The 18,811-nt window shown below is 38.2% G+C and overlaps 1 protein-coding gene across 3 annotated transcripts; it reads left to right on the top strand.

The window, feature by feature from the left end:
• The first annotated feature begins 505 nt into the window (after positions 1-505).
• LOC143462794 (adenylate cyclase type 8-like) lies at positions 506-18,698 on the top strand. 3 transcript variants are annotated; one of them, XM_076961093.1, is made up of 30 exons: positions 506-523; positions 4,632-4,750; positions 4,828-4,979; positions 8,807-9,288; positions 9,395-9,486; positions 9,649-9,840; positions 10,064-10,211; positions 10,333-10,484; positions 10,789-10,957; positions 11,046-11,459; positions 11,687-11,856; positions 11,962-12,063; positions 12,218-12,399; positions 12,660-12,826; positions 13,061-13,288; positions 13,612-13,717; positions 14,040-14,210; positions 14,394-14,686; positions 14,814-14,964; positions 15,072-15,213; positions 15,364-15,553; positions 15,708-15,845; positions 16,007-16,191; positions 16,538-16,667; positions 16,841-16,957; positions 17,068-17,214; positions 17,300-17,490; positions 17,582-17,730; positions 17,868-17,992; positions 18,097-18,698. In XM_076961093.1, the coding sequence occupies exons 4-30, from the start codon at positions 8,809-8,811 to the stop codon at positions 18,418-18,420; spliced, it is 5,055 nt and encodes a 1,684-aa protein (XP_076817208.1). In that variant the 5' UTR covers positions 506-523; positions 4,632-4,750; positions 4,828-4,979; positions 8,807-8,808; the 3' UTR covers positions 18,421-18,698. The 3 variants fall into 3 exon arrangements, with proteins under 3 accessions (XP_076817208.1, XP_076817216.1, XP_076817200.1); XM_076961101.1 differs by lacking the exon at positions 506-523 and having other exon boundaries at positions 4,614-4,750; XM_076961085.1 differs by lacking the exons at positions 506-523; positions 4,632-4,750; positions 4,828-4,979 and adding an exon at positions 7,618-7,799.
• Positions 18,699-18,811: the final 113 nt, after the last annotated feature.

Here is an 18,811-nt window from a genome sequence, read left to right as displayed (position 1 = left end):
AGCTGTGACCTGCAATTAACCCCAACGGCGAAACCACGGCCAACAAGTATGACCTACTTATAGGGTCGCTATGTGTGATAAGAACACAACACAGACGAGACCTACGTGTACTGAAGCAACTACAGTATACGCTAAGTTATCAAAATCTTTTTCCTGGGGTTGAGGACAAAAAAAGGAAAAATTAAGAGCTTCGAACAGTTTCGACGGGATAGACAAACGCGAGAATTGAGCAAATTTCATTATAGTTCGATGTTCGTTTTTCTCATATACAGTATTTTGGTATAATGGGAGAGCAAATACTGCCTCTGTCCCGGTTGCCCGGACACCGAAAATCCTAGGTACGCTTCTGATTCCGTGTGAGTGCAATCTTTTGTGGGTGGCATCTTGAAGGGGCGCAATCCCGCATGTGTGCAATTGCGTGGTCACCATATAAGCTACTATCGAGGAGCAAAGATTTCAGAAGAAGTCACTTAATTGATGATGATGATGATAAAGATATGTCGTGGGTGGTGGAATGCTGACGGTAAGCTGCGTTTATTTGTGCAAAATTCGTCTTGACTTCAATTTAAGTGTTCACCATTCACTTAAAATTTAAAATTATTGTATCTATTACGTACTACTGCTATCATACGTACTTGTGCTATCATATATAAGGTACCTGTACCGAATAAGGCCCGGTCCCTAATAAGGCCCATTGCTCATATTTCGCAAACCCGTGCAAATAAATGAAAGATTTTGTCCCTACATAAAAACTAATATAAATTCATGATGGTTTACCAGATTTCATCCTTGTCACGTGATCAACCGATTCGCTAGAGCACAACAAAAATTTGATATTTGCAGTTAAGGTGGTTTTGTTAATTTAGAAAAAAAGTATTTGAGAATTTGGCCGGTTAAATGAACTGTTGTCAGCCGGCTGAAGTTTTCATGTAACAACCAACTTAGTATTGAAAAGGATAATGCACTTTTTTTTGCTAAAATTTTTCTGATGATAAAAATGTGACATTTTTTTCGTGGATGCCACATGCGCCTAATAAGGCCCACACAAGATGCTTGGCTAATTGACTTCAAGACTGGCTATCCAGACTTCAAGAGTGGTTCCAGTCATCAGTTGGCAAATTGTTGCAGTTACTTTGATGCGCCTAGTGGAATCTTTTTAAATGTTTGTACAACTTAAAATGTGAAATTTCTAATAATGTTATATGTTGTCTATTACTATGTTTTGAATCAAAATACTCACAAAATTGGTGGGTCTTATTAGGAGCCTATGCTCCTAATAAGGCCCATTTTTTGAAATTTTTAATTTCTTTATAAAAATGTTTTGGGGGGTTGTCAGGTATTGTGGTTTTAATATGTTGTAGTCATATACCCTCACTAATAGAATACGATTTTTCAGTCTATTCTCATTTATGGTTCTTGAGTTATTTTCAAAAGTACCGTATTTCGTAAGTACTGTATCAGCCAAGCCAGAGACCCAGTTAGAATACTCAATTGGTTATTTGTGGAGATAGCTTGTATATGCCACCATATTAACGAAATTAAAGCTTGCTTCATGGTAAATTTGTTCTGGAACCATACGGGAGCAAATGAGGTTGATAAATAATTGATATACCACAGAGTAGATCCACCTGGCCAGACTTGCGCTTCAAACTAATCTGTCCGGATATCCGCAGTGAATTGTTCTGGTGGGAAGCAGCAGTAGGCTACTTCTGAGCGAAAATTTGTAATAACCTACTAGCTCCTTAGGGAAATGTCAAGTTCAACCTAACCAATTGCTGTTGGTATTGATACATTGATATTGATATATTGATGTAGGCCTTTCTGAAAGTATAGCCTATATCATCCATACTTTATCATTAATTGTTTCTTTTCATAATTTGTATCTCACGTCCGCTGAAAGAAACGCGTTATAAATTCTTTTTCGGCGAAAAGAGGCACTAATGACGTATACAAATGATCACAACAAAACCCACACTAGCATAGAAGAAGAAAGACTGTTACAAAAAATAATCTATTCGCTTTGTGATTGGCTTTGCTGAAAAATTCATCCACACGTTAGAGCAGTGTCATTACAATAACGTAAGGTGTAATCTTCACTATCGAAAGACCATATATTGTTCCATTTATCGTATGAAACTATTTCTATGTTCATAGGCCTATAAATTTGCACTATTTGTGAGAACCTTTTCGTATATTGTGCCATTATTTTGTCTGGGATATTGCCTTATCGCTTTCATTACATCTTGCCAACTCAATCCACGACTTAAGCTTAGCTTTAGTGACTTTACAATGAATCTCTAACGTCACTGATAGGAAGCATGACGTAACAAAACAATCGCGGTATCGTATGCTTAAATGAGTGGTTACGGACAGAGACAATAAGTCGGGATGTTTACAAAGAGAAATAGTCAAATAACATAAGAAAGAAGACCAGTGAGATATCTATAGATTCCTTTAGTGTTCCAATACAAAAGACGATAGACAATTTGAGACGTCGATTTACCAGCATAGGTGGCAATCATTCTATACTGCTGTCGTGTTTAAGCGTTTTTCGGAATATTTGTCAAACGACGGTGGCACATAGACGTTATTTATGGAACTACGTGATTTAAAATCAGGCATTCAGAACTGTAGGTGGCAAATAAACTAACCGAAAACGGTCAGCATCAGAAAAGCTGTGGTGGTTCAGATTTATACATTGTTGAGGATAATAAGTGAAAGTTTTCTGCGCTCAAGGAACAAACTTTATCAGGAACTCTCGTTAGATTCATTTTTAATTTGGTATTAAGGTATTAAAAGTCAGAGGGAACTGGGAAAAACGTTGCATGCATGGAAAAGAAACGTGAATTATTATAACTTTGACTAAACGGACTAAAGTTATTAAATATACCTATTAAGCTGGTAATGTTTGATGTAGACGTAAGCGTAATATGATAATAGTAAAGTTTGACAGCAAATTGAATGAATCATATAAGTTTGGACAAAACTCAATCGCTTTTCTCATAAAAGTGAAACACTGAACCTAAGTAATAACATCTTCCATATCGCGCAACTCAGTTTAACAGTTCTAAGCAAAACTTCACAATCAGTTGGTAAAGAAATTCCATTTTAACCAAAGCATCATATCGAAATGACTGAAAGATGCAAATGGTGACAAAGCAAATTCAAAGTTTTGTAGTACATGGATCTGTGTGTTTAACAGACCAAGATTGAGCGCAATTACGAGTTTAGTATATATACTGACGTAACTTTAGTAACTAGAAATAAATCGTAATATTTAAACGAAATTAAATGAAACTATAACTTCAGAAGCATGCAATAGGCGATGTAAAAGAGGTTGAAGCAACCCACCAGGAGATATCAAACATTACATAAAAGCAAAAGCGAATTTAAGGGTTTTCGTTTGTACTTTTATAAGTTCCTTACAAATTTTCTTTTCCTGAAGCGTGTGCTAAAAATTTATTGTCTCCACGATTAATAACATAGGCCTATGTGTAGCTGCTGCTGAAGCTATATATCCAACCTGTGGATTTCTTGCGTTTTTATCATTACATGGATTACAGGATGCAAGAAATGTAACTCGCTTTTATCAGCGCGCTGTTCAAGCGAACTCAACTTGCGCCACATCACATCGTGTGTTGGTTTCAGTTTCCAGGGTTTTCTTACGGATTGCTGACTTGTTGTAAAGTTTTCTTAAGAATTTTCTTGAATATGCGCTTGACAGCAAAATATTTGTCCATTAATTTTCCTTAATATGCCGACAGACAAAGATGGTGTGTGCTTAATGGGCCGACGGGACAGCAAGAGGGTAATTAATAACTTTGACTAATCTTGGATAGATATCGGATCCCTTAAGAGTAGATCAATATTTGTCCAGTTCGGTTTACCCGTCCAAGAATAAATCAAGCAATAAATCACAAACTTGAAAAATGAATGGTCAACTTCGTATGTGGCGTCGAGATCTATTTGTTGTCACCAACAAAGATGGAACGGGTCGCCAGAAAGACATTATGGTATTAGGACTTTGTCTTATACAGAAAACGTTATCAAAATTCAACTATTTATAAAAAGTGGTTGATTTACTGATAGGGCAATGCAAAGATATCAAAATAATTTCTCGCTAAAGTGTTAAAAAGTATTTAGAATGAAAGAATGATAAAAGCGGCGAATATTCAAAAAAATATCATATACACAGCTTAACGTTTTGTCGATTTGAGCAACAAATTGATTTCTCTGTGACGCATGCCATGGAATAACAATACGAAGACTTCAAGTGAAGAAGAAAGCAATTAACTATAGGTTGTTATTTAAGCAATCATCTACGCTTCGTTGATTGTTTTGGAAAGTCTCTCAGCTGATGCCAGGCCATGTTATTGCTTTTGTTGCTTACTAAGGCAGAGAAAATTGTATTTTTCTGGATTCAGAACAAAAGCTGCTTGCTTAATTCAATTGCACATGTTTTTTGTATACTTTGGGCAATCTCAAAAGTTTTAGCTTAATCAAATAGGGCTTTCGGCTTCCTTTCAGCGGAAAATTTCGCCAACCGCTTGCAGGTTGGGAGCAACAGGGTTAACGTTGTTTAAATGACTTTTATCTATACATTTCAATACTTCGGCTTAATTTTGTTACAGTAATAAAATATAGAAATACGGATTAACGTGCCTTGTACCAGTACACCGATATGATGAAATGGGACATAATCTGAACTTCATTTTTTTGGACCGTAATTCACACCGTACAGTAACAAAAGGTAAGGAACACTTTTTCTTAATTCCAGAGTTTTGAAACCCTTTTCTATGAAATTAAATACAATATGCTTTATCAAAGGCACTGAAACAAGCTATAGGAAAAGGGACTGAGGCAGTTGCACTTTTGTCAACATTCCCAATCGCATCCGGAATCTTGATTTATCAAACCGGGCACCAAAGGAGAAAATTAAATCTATTTATGACGTCATTATCACGGTTTAGCGATCAATGGTAAGTGATATATCGATTTATTTCGACCATCAAGGCAGGATGATATTTGACTGTGATTTGCTATCATTTCTAATCAGGCGTTTGTGTGCACATTTTGGCACGCGAGAACGCGTGTTAACGCGTTGGTACGCATGTACATTATACACACGCACTCCTTGGTGGCATGGAGGGGAAAAGTTAAAGCGTATTGTGTCTATGGCACGGTCTTCGTTTAGACTAAGAGTTCTCAGCCTTTTTTTTCCTCACATGTCTAGATAACTTTAGATGTGTTGTCGCACCCCTTGCTTCCATGAAATCCAACTTCCGACTAATAGAAGTTAAGTATTTTGGGTTCCAATTAAATGGAATAAACAAAATTTCTTAATTGGAAAAATACTTGCCACCAATCACGAATTAAGTATAAGTTACTTGGACATATTACTTTTATTCATTGGATTTTTACTGGTAGCTTCGTTTGCTTTGAAATTACGTGAACAAATTATTTAGCACAAAATAAATAATGTTATCCGTTTTGAATGGAGATGTGTAGTTTTATAAAATATATATGGTATTGGCACTCCTTGTTACTCTTTTAAAATAATTTACAACATTAACGATGCAATACGCAAACTATTATCAGTTAAGCGTGACGTCAGAAAGAGTTAGGGTAAACCCGTTTTCGAAAACATTGGCATTACTGCGATAAATATTGCATAAAGACAAAAAGCATTTCGAGAAAAAACCTCAAATCGAGCTGATAGAACATTAAGTACGCATAGAGATTTGATTGATGGAACCGAATCTTAGCAGCCGGGAGCAGTTACTAATTTCATGCATTTTTCAAAGTATAGGCTGAAGCAATATATTACACTGTGCCATGTAGGCTATGCATCATGACAGCTATTGTGACGGTAATTTTTGTTAGTAACGGTCGAGGAAGCGGACGAATTCAAGCTGTTTTTGAAAGTATATTTAATCGACGCAATATATCGCTTTCACGAATGTAGTCATATAAGTTAAGAATAATAATAAGAAAATGCTGCACAATGGGTACCTAATTTATAGTCAATACCGGTCAATTGACCCGTCGATTGCATTCGTTATCGGAATGTTCAACTTTAAAACCTGTTGTTGTCATACCAACCTTAGAACTGAATCTAAAGTTGTGGTTTGTTCATACAACATTTGGTTTCCCTTTGCGTTGACCTAACTACATACTTAGAGTCGTTTTCCGATTGTCGTCCGAAGTGACGGAATCATCTCTTTCATTAACTGTCAATGATAACCGCACATAACCGAATCAATTAATCCCGTCTTACAGCATATAATTTCATTTTTATGTGTAAATAAAATTTCAATACAGCAGGCCAAGAGGCACATTTGCTGTAAGAAACGTTTGTTATAGATTTTTTAATGAAATGTACTTGTTATTACTTGAAACATAAACGTTTTTTGAACCGTTTGGAATTTTCTCCTCCTTTCCAGGTAAAATAATGACCACAATTAAGATACGATTTCGAAAAACAAAGTAAACTAAACGCACAAACCATTTATGCTTGTCTCATTTAGAAGCACTTGGTGAATCATGGCTGTTACAGAAGCAATAAAATGAAAGTTTCTGAATTTGAATTTGCTGTCGCTCGATGTCTGCTAGTAATTCATAAAATGTTCTAATTTCTACATAACAGACAACTATATAAAATATATCTACAAAGTTGTGTTCAAAAAGAGAGGGCAATGTTTTGCGCAGTTGGTCAAATAGTTGTAAAAAGTTGTGAAATTGGGAATTTTATCGCATAACTCACTTTGGCCTAAAAGGAGAATATACCTCCAATGAAAAGCACGAATACAGCTCAAACTCGCCTGTAACCGCAGATTTAACTTTCAGCACCTTTTATTAGTGAAATATTTGGACGTCAGCTTATTGCTTCTTTGCTGTACGTAATTGTTAAGAAAGAATAGACAAAAATAGACCTGACAGCTTACCAGATATCGGCGACTAACAAGCGTATTTCCGTAGAGATAGAAAACTGTAAATAACCAGGTAAATTTCTTCTCTACCCATTACTCAGCCATTGTGGCATGCAACACAAGTGTTCGTCGTCATCGTTTAATTATTTGTATAGCATTTTGTTACAGTGACATGCAGCAGATAAACAGTCAAATTTAATGATATTCGAATTGATTGTATTCCGAAAGAAAGCACTGCTGTACTCGGAATGCTTGGCTGTGCTTCCAGATAAAGTTCGGAGCGTTTTATTGCTCCACAAATATTTAACCTTAGAGATATGGGCGTATCTAGCGTCAATTTATTTCAAATACTGACTCAGATACGCTGTTCGCCTAAACTTCTACCTAACCAATATTCCGAGCGCTTGGCGAGTTAGTTGCTATTGTGACGTCATGCTATTGCTAACATTTGTCAGTAGGATGTACTACCGTTGCACTGATAAGTGATAATATTTATATGAGCCTACGGCTTTTGTTGAAAGGTATCAGTTAGAGGGTAATTCTAGGTACTTCTAATAAGTGATAGTTTTCGGAAGCAGCTTTTAAACACAGAATAGCCTGTTTCTTCATGTCAGCAGAAATTCTCACTTAGACCTAGATGTGAGTGCCACAAGCTTCTAACAGTTTTGTATCTGTATACAGGCTATACTGTACGAAGCATTTTAGGCATATTATGCATAAGTAATATTTCACTGCCACGCATTTGTAGGTAGGCGTAATAGTTTTGTGTATGACACCCAAGTGTTAATGACATCATGTTATCTCGATTTTTCTACAATGAACAAAAGCGAAATGGCAATGGAGAGAGTTTCCTGTCTTTGCTCGGTGCAGGTAATTTTCATTTACTGTTACGCAGCATTTCTAAAGTTTGGGTGTAGGGAATGGTTATTGATTAGTTTTTTTTAGCGCACAATAAAGCACCTTAGACAATTATCACCTAATGTATGGAAGTTGCTTAGTAAGTGATTCGGCTTAGATGATACGAAACATGAACAACTTACAAATTTAACTGATAAACAATTTGCAACCCGTGAAATTAACTGGTAAAATTTAAAAGCAATTGGCAAACGTTAGCATGTGATACTGATAAGCAGAAGTAATACAATATCCGTTTTGGACAAGGAATCGAACGCTTGTCTTTCGTAACACTTTCCGTGTGATAAACGCCAGCTACTGTTATATTTCAATTTTAGCTTGGAAATTATGGTGTGTGTTCCGCTTTCAACCTGTTGCTTTAACAAGAATACCAGTATCCCTACGAATGATCAAAAATCTGTAACGAAAATTCGAACTAAAATGATTAAGAAAATTCTTCAAGTTTATTCACTTGAGCTAGTCCAAAATCTTTAAATTCTTCAACCAAGTCCGAATTACCAACAAATCTTAATTGTTGCACTGCCATCACCAGCCTAGTGGAATTATGCTTGTGTACAGGCATATTAATGTGTTCCTGTGCTCAAATTTAGTGTCTAATTTTTTTTGTTTTTGCAAGTTTGCAGCAGTTTGCCCGAGCATATATCACTTATATTTCTGCAGAGATTTTGGTAAAGTAATTGTATAGCGGTGTTGTGTATATACGTCAGCAAACAGCATTGACATGTCATAACTTTACAATGTTTAATGTGTTCTTAAGCGGAACCACAGATTAACGTTGAATAAATATGTTAGCCGTTTTATTGGTTCTCTGTGCATGGCGATTTCTATCGTTCTTCCGCCTAAGTATTAAATAGTGGAAGATTTTAATTCATATTCGAAGACATTAAATTCATATTCATATTTGCATTTGAAAACGTTCGTAATAACTTGCAAGTCCCCGATTATGGTGTAATTTTATTTAGATATGGAAGAGAGTTCGGTGCCGGAGGATTCCGAACATCAAGAACCGGCCTCGATCGAGCTTACTGACATAACAGAAACAGCAAGAAAATATTCCTCCGTTAACCTTCCGATCAAAAGATCTTCACAGATTCCGAAAAAAGACGATTTTCAAACTTCCAGTGAAGGTGGGCTCCAATTTTACGCGGAAAGATCAAGTGTGGATGATGGTAGTCGCTCCTCTTCAGATCAACATCAACGGAGCGGCGCGGACAGCGGCGTAGGCTCTGAAACGTTTGAGAACTCCAAACCATCGGAGAACACCACCCCAACACCGCCAGAGGATGGAAGCAAGAACGTTGAAAAAGGGATCCACGAAAGCATTCATTCTTCCACGGCAAACGCTGATGAATATAAGCAGAAGAGACAGAGCATCAATAGAAATAGATTTAAAAGCATGATAAAAGCTTCGGAAAACCAGAGCCCAAACAGATGGCAGAACGCGGTAATCTTAACACGCCCAGCTTGCTTTGTGCTGGTTTTAAACTCCTGCACCGAGAGATCGGATTTGAAGTTCGATTTAATAAAAAAAAATTTCTTTTAACGTATAGATGCGCCTACTAGCCACCAGTCAACAAATTCTCCCAGCACTTGAACCGGAGAAAGTTGCGGTGCATTCCGACACACATAAGAAAGTAAACAGGTACTGTAACTTTGTACACTGGAAATGCGTCAGTTTCATTGAATGGCTGAACTAGACTACATGACTTCGTTAAAGTCAGTTGAGGATCGATTGACGTTTGCATTTCTTGGTTTGGTCCGATGTTAAACTTGGTCTCGATATTAAACAAAAGCAAATATTTAGAGACATTTTTCGACGCCGGAAGACAGAAACGGATTCGCCATCCCCGGGTCATCCAGTGCCTGCCCAGCAGAGTCCCAATACCCTGTCAGTGGACGCGCGGGTAAGAGTTTCCCCCAAACTTGAGTCTTCCAATGACAACACTTGGTCTAAATTTCCATTAAGTGACGAAGCGAACGACGAAAAGCAACACAAGTAAGTCGAGCATAATTACCTAGTTAACAAAAGCATGCAGGAGTGTAGCAAACGGGGAGAAGCGCGAAGAAAGGAAATTCACCTTCGGCCTACATTTACAGATGCAATTCTAACTTGAAATCATTTTACTACACGATTTAATGTTACGTCTGTTGCTGGGGGTCAAAGTTATAAAACATTAAATTACCTTATTGAGCCGTTACCTTTATTGCCGTCACCATAGACTTGGAAGAATATCGAGGGGAATAATTTTTCCGACACTTTTCAACGAATTCAAGCCAAAGGCGCTCGACGAACTTTACCACCGGTATTTCTTGGGCGAAAAAAAGAGTTTGCAAATCTCCTTTACGTGCATTTCCATTATGATAAAAGTAAGTGTATGATCGTAAAAAACAAATCAAACACCGATTTCTTTGCACCGCTCGGTCTTTTATTTCGTCTATAACTTACATCTTCTTTTGGACGATTCGCTTAATAAAGACTCATGTTTAGGCTTTTATACTTGTACTCACTGCCTCCGTTGGTCGCTTGTCGTTGGGGGCTGGCCTCATGTACGGGATTCCGACTTTAATTTATCTATTTGTCGTCTTTGCTATTATTTTTACAACTTCTTCTTACAACAAGAAGTCTTATATTTACCTCAGGTAGGTTGTGGCATGTTCTTTGCGTAACCTGGTATGCTGACAATTTTCCTTAGGCATAATAATAACAAGATCTTGTTTGTTCCCTTGTTATACAATCACCGAAACTGAATATTGCTTCTGGGCATATCGTATACGTAAAACCCAAGTGCATTTTGTCGAAACATTCATTGAACTTTATCCTTTCTCATGTTCCCAGCGATTTAAACGTCGATAGATGCAACAATTTATGGTTTTACTTATGTAGATGGCTACTGTAATGATACCGCATAAACTTTATCTAAACCAAGCTTAAAATGTTTTACAGAGTTTATGGTATTATTATATGGTTATGCATGACCGGTTACGATCAAGCTGCTGTTTTTGTTACGTCACAAGCGGAACGCTCAAGCGTTGCCCATTTGAGCGAAGGCATCGCCTACTTGATATTTATCGTCTACACAACTTACACAATGCTGACTTTGCCACTGGCCTGGGTTCGTATGAGAGAGCGCTGTAGATACAGGTGTAATATTTTAAGGTTATTATTGGAAAAATATTTCAATACTTGAACAATAACCGCAGGCTGCCCTCTGCTCAATCGTAACGACAATTGCTCACATCATCAGCCGTGCCGTGACCCTTGAACTCAACTCGACGTCACCAACTAAGTCATCAAGCCGGTACGCCGATGGCCCCACGGAAACGTCACTACCAAACGGAAATGACATATCCGCTTCCGTTAAACTTGTTGCGCGGAGTGTATCCGCCGAAGATCCAGTAAGCGGAAGAACGAACACTAGTGACGTAACAAATGACTATTCTGACACATCAATGCTCGGCAGTCAACTGGCGGCTCTGATATTGATCATGCTGTGTATCCACGTGATAGGGGTATGGACCAGTTTTTTGATGGACAGGTCAAGAAGGGACACCTTCGCCGAAACCCGACAATGCATTCAGGCTCGGATTCGTCTCGAACGGGAAAATCACAACCAGGTTAGTATGTGTGACGTTAACAGACTTGATCGACACTTCAACAATCGTTGTTTGGACGACGATAGTTTAATGGCTAAGTCATCACAAATAGAAAACAGTGTTAGTCGCTGGGCAACTAATCTAGTAAACATCGGTTTTTTGTCGAACTCTGTTGTAACTTTTTTATGTGGGTTAATTCTCTATATCCTCAACGACTATGACTAATCAATGATGACGTTACGTTATAGGAACGACTTATACTTTCTGTAATTCCGCGCTTTATCGCTCTGCAAATGATTAACGACATTTCCAGCGACGATGCAAGTTCGTCTCAGGTCTATCGAGCCGGAGGCTTCGTGTCAAATCTTAGACGAAGTCGAAATAATCGAATTTATATACAAAAATACGACAACGTAAGGTAAACATGTTAACTCTGCATCATTTGTATACTGTTGGATATAGTTTTGCACCAACTATTGTTAGCTTTAACCATGTGTTTGTTACTTATCGTCTTATACATTAGCATTCTATTCGCCGACGTGAAAGGATTTACAGAACTTTCGACCGTACTGTCTCCACAAGAACTTGTTTCGACATTGAACGAATTGTTCGCTCGGTTTGATGGGTGAGTTACGCTCCTGACCTCGTCATGTATGTATTCGTGAAGTGGAGAAGCCTTTTGGGCCCATGTGTTGACACATTTCGGTTTAAGCCGACTCTTTGATTCATGAAGCCCAATTTTGATTGATTTTGACTCCACTGAAATCCACTGATTTCAGGTCGGCACAACGACATAACTGCCTTCGCATCAAGATACTCGGAGACTGCTACTACTGCGTTGCCGGACTGCCCGAACCGCGCTCCGATCACGCCCATTCGTGCGTCGAAATGGCTTTAGAAATGATTGACAGTATTAGACATGTCAGATCACTTTATAACAGGAACATCGATATGAGAATAGGTGGGCAGTTTTTAATTTGCTTATGATTGATTTCATGAATGTGAAATCAAGCATTGAAACTTGTCTTTGGCAACGATCATTCTAGTTCAAACAAGCCCTTCGAAACACTTCTTTGCTTACGCAGGAGCTATTGCATTTTATTTTTAAATTGCCACCTGCACCAGCCATGGTAGCTCATTAAAGATGTCACATATTGTAAAATGAGGTTTTTTATTAGTGTTTTATCACCTTGAAAACAGTGATCTATGTTAAAACGACAGGCATTCATACGGGTTCAGTTTTGTGCGGTGTCATAGGCCACCACAAATGGCAATTTGACATATGGTCAAGCGACGTGGATCTGGCCAATCACATGGAAGCAGGCGGAATACCAGGAAGGGTACACATCACAGATGCCACTTATAGGTGTCTAGGCAGCGACTATGAGGTAAAAATGGATATGCTCAGTGACGTGTAGAAGAACTTTAACTCCTATTATATATCCAGTTACTAAATTAACGCCAAATTAATGACTTTTACATGATTGCTGAAGTAATTAATCATTACATAGACATTTTTATTTTGGGATAAGTGCAGTGAAATAATTTTCAACGTTACAGAAAGTCATAATAGGTGTAGTTATTGGTATATTTAACGTCATAAAAACTGTTTTCGTGTCAAGGTTGAACCCGGTTTGGGCAGCACCCGTAATCAGTATCTGAAAGAGAAGAACGTTACGACGTATTTGATTGTTGATCGTATTAAGAGATTTTCAAGCGTCGGGGTCACCAGTGCGAGACGATCTGAAGAGATTTCGACTGCTGATTACGAAATATCGAGACCGATTTCTGCAAGAACCGGCCCCAAAACAGCTTCTAATCGTGATTTACTTCACCCAAGCAATAGCACGGTGAGTTAAGTTTTCAGTCCAGTGATGTCATGGTGCAAAGTAAAGGTTTTGTCACTAACTTATTTTGAAATATTATGTTGAGCGCGTTGGCCTTTGTAAAAGGTATTTTGAATTTGAATTACTGCTTGTTGCCCTTGTTACTTGTAAGCCTACTTGCTAACTAAAGAATGAAACTTTATCGCATAGAAGCATAATCATGGCATACATCATATTTATTTTTATGGATTAAGGATTTAATGTCTTAAGAATCTAAGACAAATAACTATTTTATTTAAATACGTTGTAATAATCCATATTCTAAAATCCACAAACATGTAACACAGAACGACTTTTTTACTGCATCGCCACATGACGTAGCTGTGAAGTCACAAACAGACAATGGTAGTGATGTCACTCATCCCAATTACGTCTGCACTCTTCGTGGAAATGGTGATTATTTGTATTTTATTTTTGTGTTATGGCGATGAAAAGGAAACCAAATTCAATCGTCAAATAACAGAATAGCAATTTCACCTCCAGTAACAACTTTATAGTAACCAGATAATTTTTTTGTTTGATAAGTTGTGTTATTCTAGAAAATCAATTGTTTGTGAAATAATTGTGTCTTAAGGCTGAAAAGTGCGATTAAGATGGCGCTTCTGTAAATCAAGTTTAACAAAAAGACAAATGGAAAGCATTTTAGTCCACTATAAACTTGAGTATTACGAAAAAATGCTTATCAAAATTTACAACAAAATCGTTTTTTAATCAGGTCATTACCAAGCTCATTTCGATGAAAACAACAAAACATCAACGATCCTGGAATCAGTTTCCAAACCATCCCCGGCTGACCGGTTTCGACGATGGTTGGCTGCTAAAACTATGAAAGATACTGTCACCGTTTTTGAAAAAAATCGCGTAAAAAATGATTGTACCACGACAAGTAAGAATTCACTTTGTTTGTTAAAATTTGAATTTAGGTCGTTACATCAGGCTATTTGTCAAAGCATGAAAGAGTGTTCGTTACTTGTCTCTTAAACTAACCTTTCGAATTTTAAAAGATTAGTAAATGATGCAATAAACTATATGCACACTTGCACAGTACTTTTACGAAATATTTGTATAGATCGAATCAGTGCAACCAAATCCGTAGAAGAACCATACAGCGAGTCTGATCTCTACAACGACAGTGATGTCTTTACCCCAATATCTGCATCAGGTCGTAGCACGCCACTTCCAAACCGTTTAAACTGTCCCACTCCAGTAGTCGAAGTATCGGAAGTTTCGAGCGAAGTCGGCCCCTCGAAAGGCCACCGACGGCGGCCGAAACGATTGTTTTTGTCCGACAGCGGCTGGAGACCCGAAATGCCATTCGAAAACATTTTGCACACACCAAACATGCATAGAAATAAGGCTAAGGTCAGAGTAAATGAGATTTTAAACCAGTAATGAACACACAGTAATACCAAATTGCAACTGCAGACTCATTGGTTATCATCATTACAATGATTATTATCACTTCAGAGTTGTCTTTACGTTTTTCTAGGCAAATCAGATCCGTTCTTCATTTTCCTTGCTGCCTCGTAAGTTAACAATAGCGCCCTCTCGACGAAACGATTATGACGAAATAAATGCAAGGCTCGAACAAGACATTATTTCACATAGTGGAAACATGCTACGTCAGAAGCATATTAATGGTGAGTTTTGTAACGTAATAAAAAGTAACGTAACGTAACGTAATAAAAAGTAAAGGGTTTTCAAAGAATTATGAACATTGTATCAGCAACGTGGCTACGTTTGTTAGATGTCACGGTTAAATTTCGGGAAGATCGTTTGGAACGTCAGTACTCTATTCTACGCGACGAAGTCTTCAAATCCAACCTCCTTCTAGCTTTTATTATTATGATCTCCATTTTAATCGTGCAATTTCTGGTGCCGCCCACAGTGTAAGTAAAGTATACTTTCATCTTATGTGCACTTTATTACACGATTTATCGGTATTGGTTTTTCTCTGTTTTCTTGCGTTATTGTGCATTATATTTGTTAAACCTACAAAATATGAGAATTAAAGAGCAGAAAAGTGATATTTTTTCCAGTTATTATTTGGTGGGCGTTAACCTTTTCATTTTCGCAATCCTCGGACTGTTGACGGTTGCTGAAGAATACGCAAAGCTGCCACGAATCCTCCGAGCTATGAGTCTCTATATCCACGAAACTCAGCTCCTGCGCTACAGTATAATGGTTATCGTCGTCGTTATTAACCTCGGCTCAGCCGTCGCTTCAATGGTATTACTACGTAACAATAATAAAGATTTGTTTTGTTTGCTTCGCTTTCAAAAGGCCAATTATATGGTGCTCAAATGTTCAAGACTCTTGTTTGTATAGATGAGTGTTTTATTGTTTTAATATTAAAATAGTTTTCTTTTTTTCTGTTGGTCAGGCGGCTTGTGCCAAAAGTGCGCAATCCCCATCTCATTTCACTGTTCGAAACGTGACTTGCGTTCAAGATGACGTATCAGTTACGTCACAAATCAGCTACTACAGTTTGCCCGGAAATGCGGCTTGCAATTACCCTTCGGTACGTTGACAAGGAAGATCTTTAACAGATTAAGAAAGGTCACAAAGTTTCTATGGCAATGCACAATCTATTCACCAAACATACATAATGTTTCCACCTCTCTGTAATAGATATTTTGCGTTGGAAATGCAAATTAATGTTGGCTGTTTGGTGTTTTCTAGTTCTTTTATTTAAACGGTGTCATGGCTGTCGTTTCCTGTGCTGTTTTCTTGAGAGTCCACAACCTGCTCAAGTTGATCACACTTCTGCTGGTGTGTATCACCTACGCGGTGTTAATGGCGAGCAACTTCATGTTCTTATTCGTTAACCACGAGAAGAAAGTTCTCCTGCAAGAAGACCCTTGCGCGTGAGTTTAGTTCTCAAACTGTGATTTCTATATTTTTATAAACAATGATATCTTTGCTCAACTCTGTGGCGAATGTTTTACATTTTTGCTCGCGGAAGAACCAAGCTATTTAACATATTTCTTGGATCGTAATATTGTCATCATCTGTTAACTATTTACATGTCTTGTTGATTTACTGTTAAGCACACTACATTCAGCAAAGTCTTTCCAAACAAAGCTGTTTAATATCCGTAACGGCAATCTTCACATACAGCTTTACAAAGTGTATGAAAAGTTTTCAAATTATGCGATTGAATCTATAAGCGTTTCGGCAAACATACTTTTGTTTATGGAAAACTGTTCACAGAGATACAAACAATTTATGGCTTCGAACTGTTATTGAGTTGGTCTTCCTATACATGTTTGCCGGCATACTTTACTATCAAGGGAGGCGCGTGGAATACACAACCAAACTCGACTTTCTTCGAAAGATTCAGGTCAGAATGACGCGGTTTTCAAGCTTTTCTGAATATTCTCATCTATAGGCTTTTGGTTGCTTTTTCTTTGTGTTTTCCTGATATTTTATTGCAACATCTTGAAACGCTTCCCGGCAAGATTTCATGTCTAACCGACATAATTGTACAACGGCTGTCTCTGTGTTTATAATAAGGCAAAAGAAGAAGTGTCAGGCATGAAGAGTCTTCAAGGTCACAACTACCAGTTGTTACGTAACATCTTGCCTGAACATGTAGCACGTCACTTCTTGGGCAAGCACAAAAGACACGAGGTTAGTAATATATCAGGATATTGAGAAAAAAAGGTTTGCATGCTGGTGGGGTTGTAGCGACGATTGGCAATGATCAATGACCATTTTACGTTGAGCTTTTTCTTTCCAAGGAGTTGTACTCACAAGCGCACTCGTGCGCCGGAATTATGTTTGCGTCGATCGTAAACTTTTCGGACTACTTCTCTCGCATGGAGGAAACTGAACAGGGCGAGCAATGTTTGAAACTTCTTAACGAGATCATCTTCGACATTGATAACGTATGTGGAGCTATTATGAAACTACGACAGCATATCGGTTGCTAAAAACGTGGATTCAAATTAACTTGTGATCAATTACATGTAGTTAATCAGTCAAGAGCGGTTTCTCTGTCTGGAAAAAATAAAGACAATCGGAAGCACTTACATGGCTGCATCCGGACTCACTCCTCACAAAGCTCCTCATCCTGTGTCGAAGGAAGACTCACAGCAAGCAAGCGGTCAAGGCTGCAAACAGATCGACGCCACCCCAGAAAAAGAGACGCCCATGGATTCTAAGTCAGTGTCCGTAGAACCGCTTTTTATGCCTGATATTGAAAAATACAAATCACTTTTGTTGAAGAATAATTTTGTTCCTTTTCCTCAAAAGGCGCTCAGGCAGATTCTCCACAAGTCCCGAGTCGCTTCCTCGTCGTGACGTCAGCCATCTGTGCATGCTCGCTCATTTGGCTTTGCTACTGAAACGCGTCATAGACGACATCAACGTCCACTCTTCGCAAAATTTTAGAATCAGAATAGGTTGTTACCTTAGTTCTTTTATTGATATCGTTCTGTTATTTCGCGCTCCTGTGTTGTCGCTTTTGTTTTCGGTAGCGTAAAGGTTCGTGTGGAAAACGTTGTTTTATTTGCATGTTTAAAAGTTATGCTTTTGGTAGGGATCGCGTACGGACCGGTTGTTGCTGGTGTGATAGGTGCTAAGAAACCTCAGTACGACATTTGGGGTCGAGCAGTAAACCTGGCAAGTCGTATGGACAGCACAGGCCTGCCGGAAACGATACAGGTAAGCAACCCAAGCCAAATGTAATGTGCAGTCTGCTGTATGCTTCTCACTTGCCGTAATTACGAAGATACTTGAAGGTCGTTATCATACGATTCGATTCTAAGGTTCCAGAAGATCTTTATCAGGTCCTAAAGGGCCGAGGCTTTACGTTTAAATACCGAGACGAGACTTGGGTGAAGGGCATCGGAAAAATTCGCACTTACTTCCTCACTGGCTGTACAGAGGAAGCGGCTAGAAGAGCAGGAATAGACCGAGCAATGTCCGCTTTGGGAACTGTGTTTGGGGCTGATGGCAATCTCGTATTAGGGGAAGCACCTTCGAAACAAGGTCACCATTCGTTGGCTCACGTGGTGTATAGCCTTGTGCAAGCTAACAACAGGCAGAAACGCTACGGTAACGCGACCCAAGAGGATGAACACGTAGCGTAGATCGAGCTCTTGCCTTTTTCATGGGTATAATAGATCTCACGAAATATGTTCGATGCAATGTTTACATCAGAACATGTGCATTGAGTAACATGATACGACGGTCAAAGTTGTTAACTCGAAAGGTACTTTCAAACTGTTTCAATCAATCATATACTGTTAAACATATATATTTCGTCTTCCAAATGTAACTGTTGCTATTACCGTTTCTTATCTAAGGTGCAATAAACTGTTCACTGTGTAATTTGAAATACTTTTTAGCCTGATTTGTTGAAGATGCGAGTACAGTTTGACCAGATAGGCTAAACAGTGTTTACCATAAATCAAAAGAGCAAATGAGACAGTTTTTCCACGGCTAACGGAGTCGAATATGCCATGTTTGTTTTGCAACTAA

Source organism: Clavelina lepadiformis, chromosome 1 (genome assembly GCF_947623445.1).
Source record: "Clavelina lepadiformis chromosome 1, kaClaLepa1.1, whole genome shotgun sequence".
Lineage (NCBI taxonomy): Eukaryota > Metazoa > Chordata > Ascidiacea > Aplousobranchia > Clavelinidae > Clavelina > Clavelina lepadiformis.
Note: the sequence above shows the minus strand (reverse complement) of the source record. Positions and strands in the feature narration are given on the sequence as shown.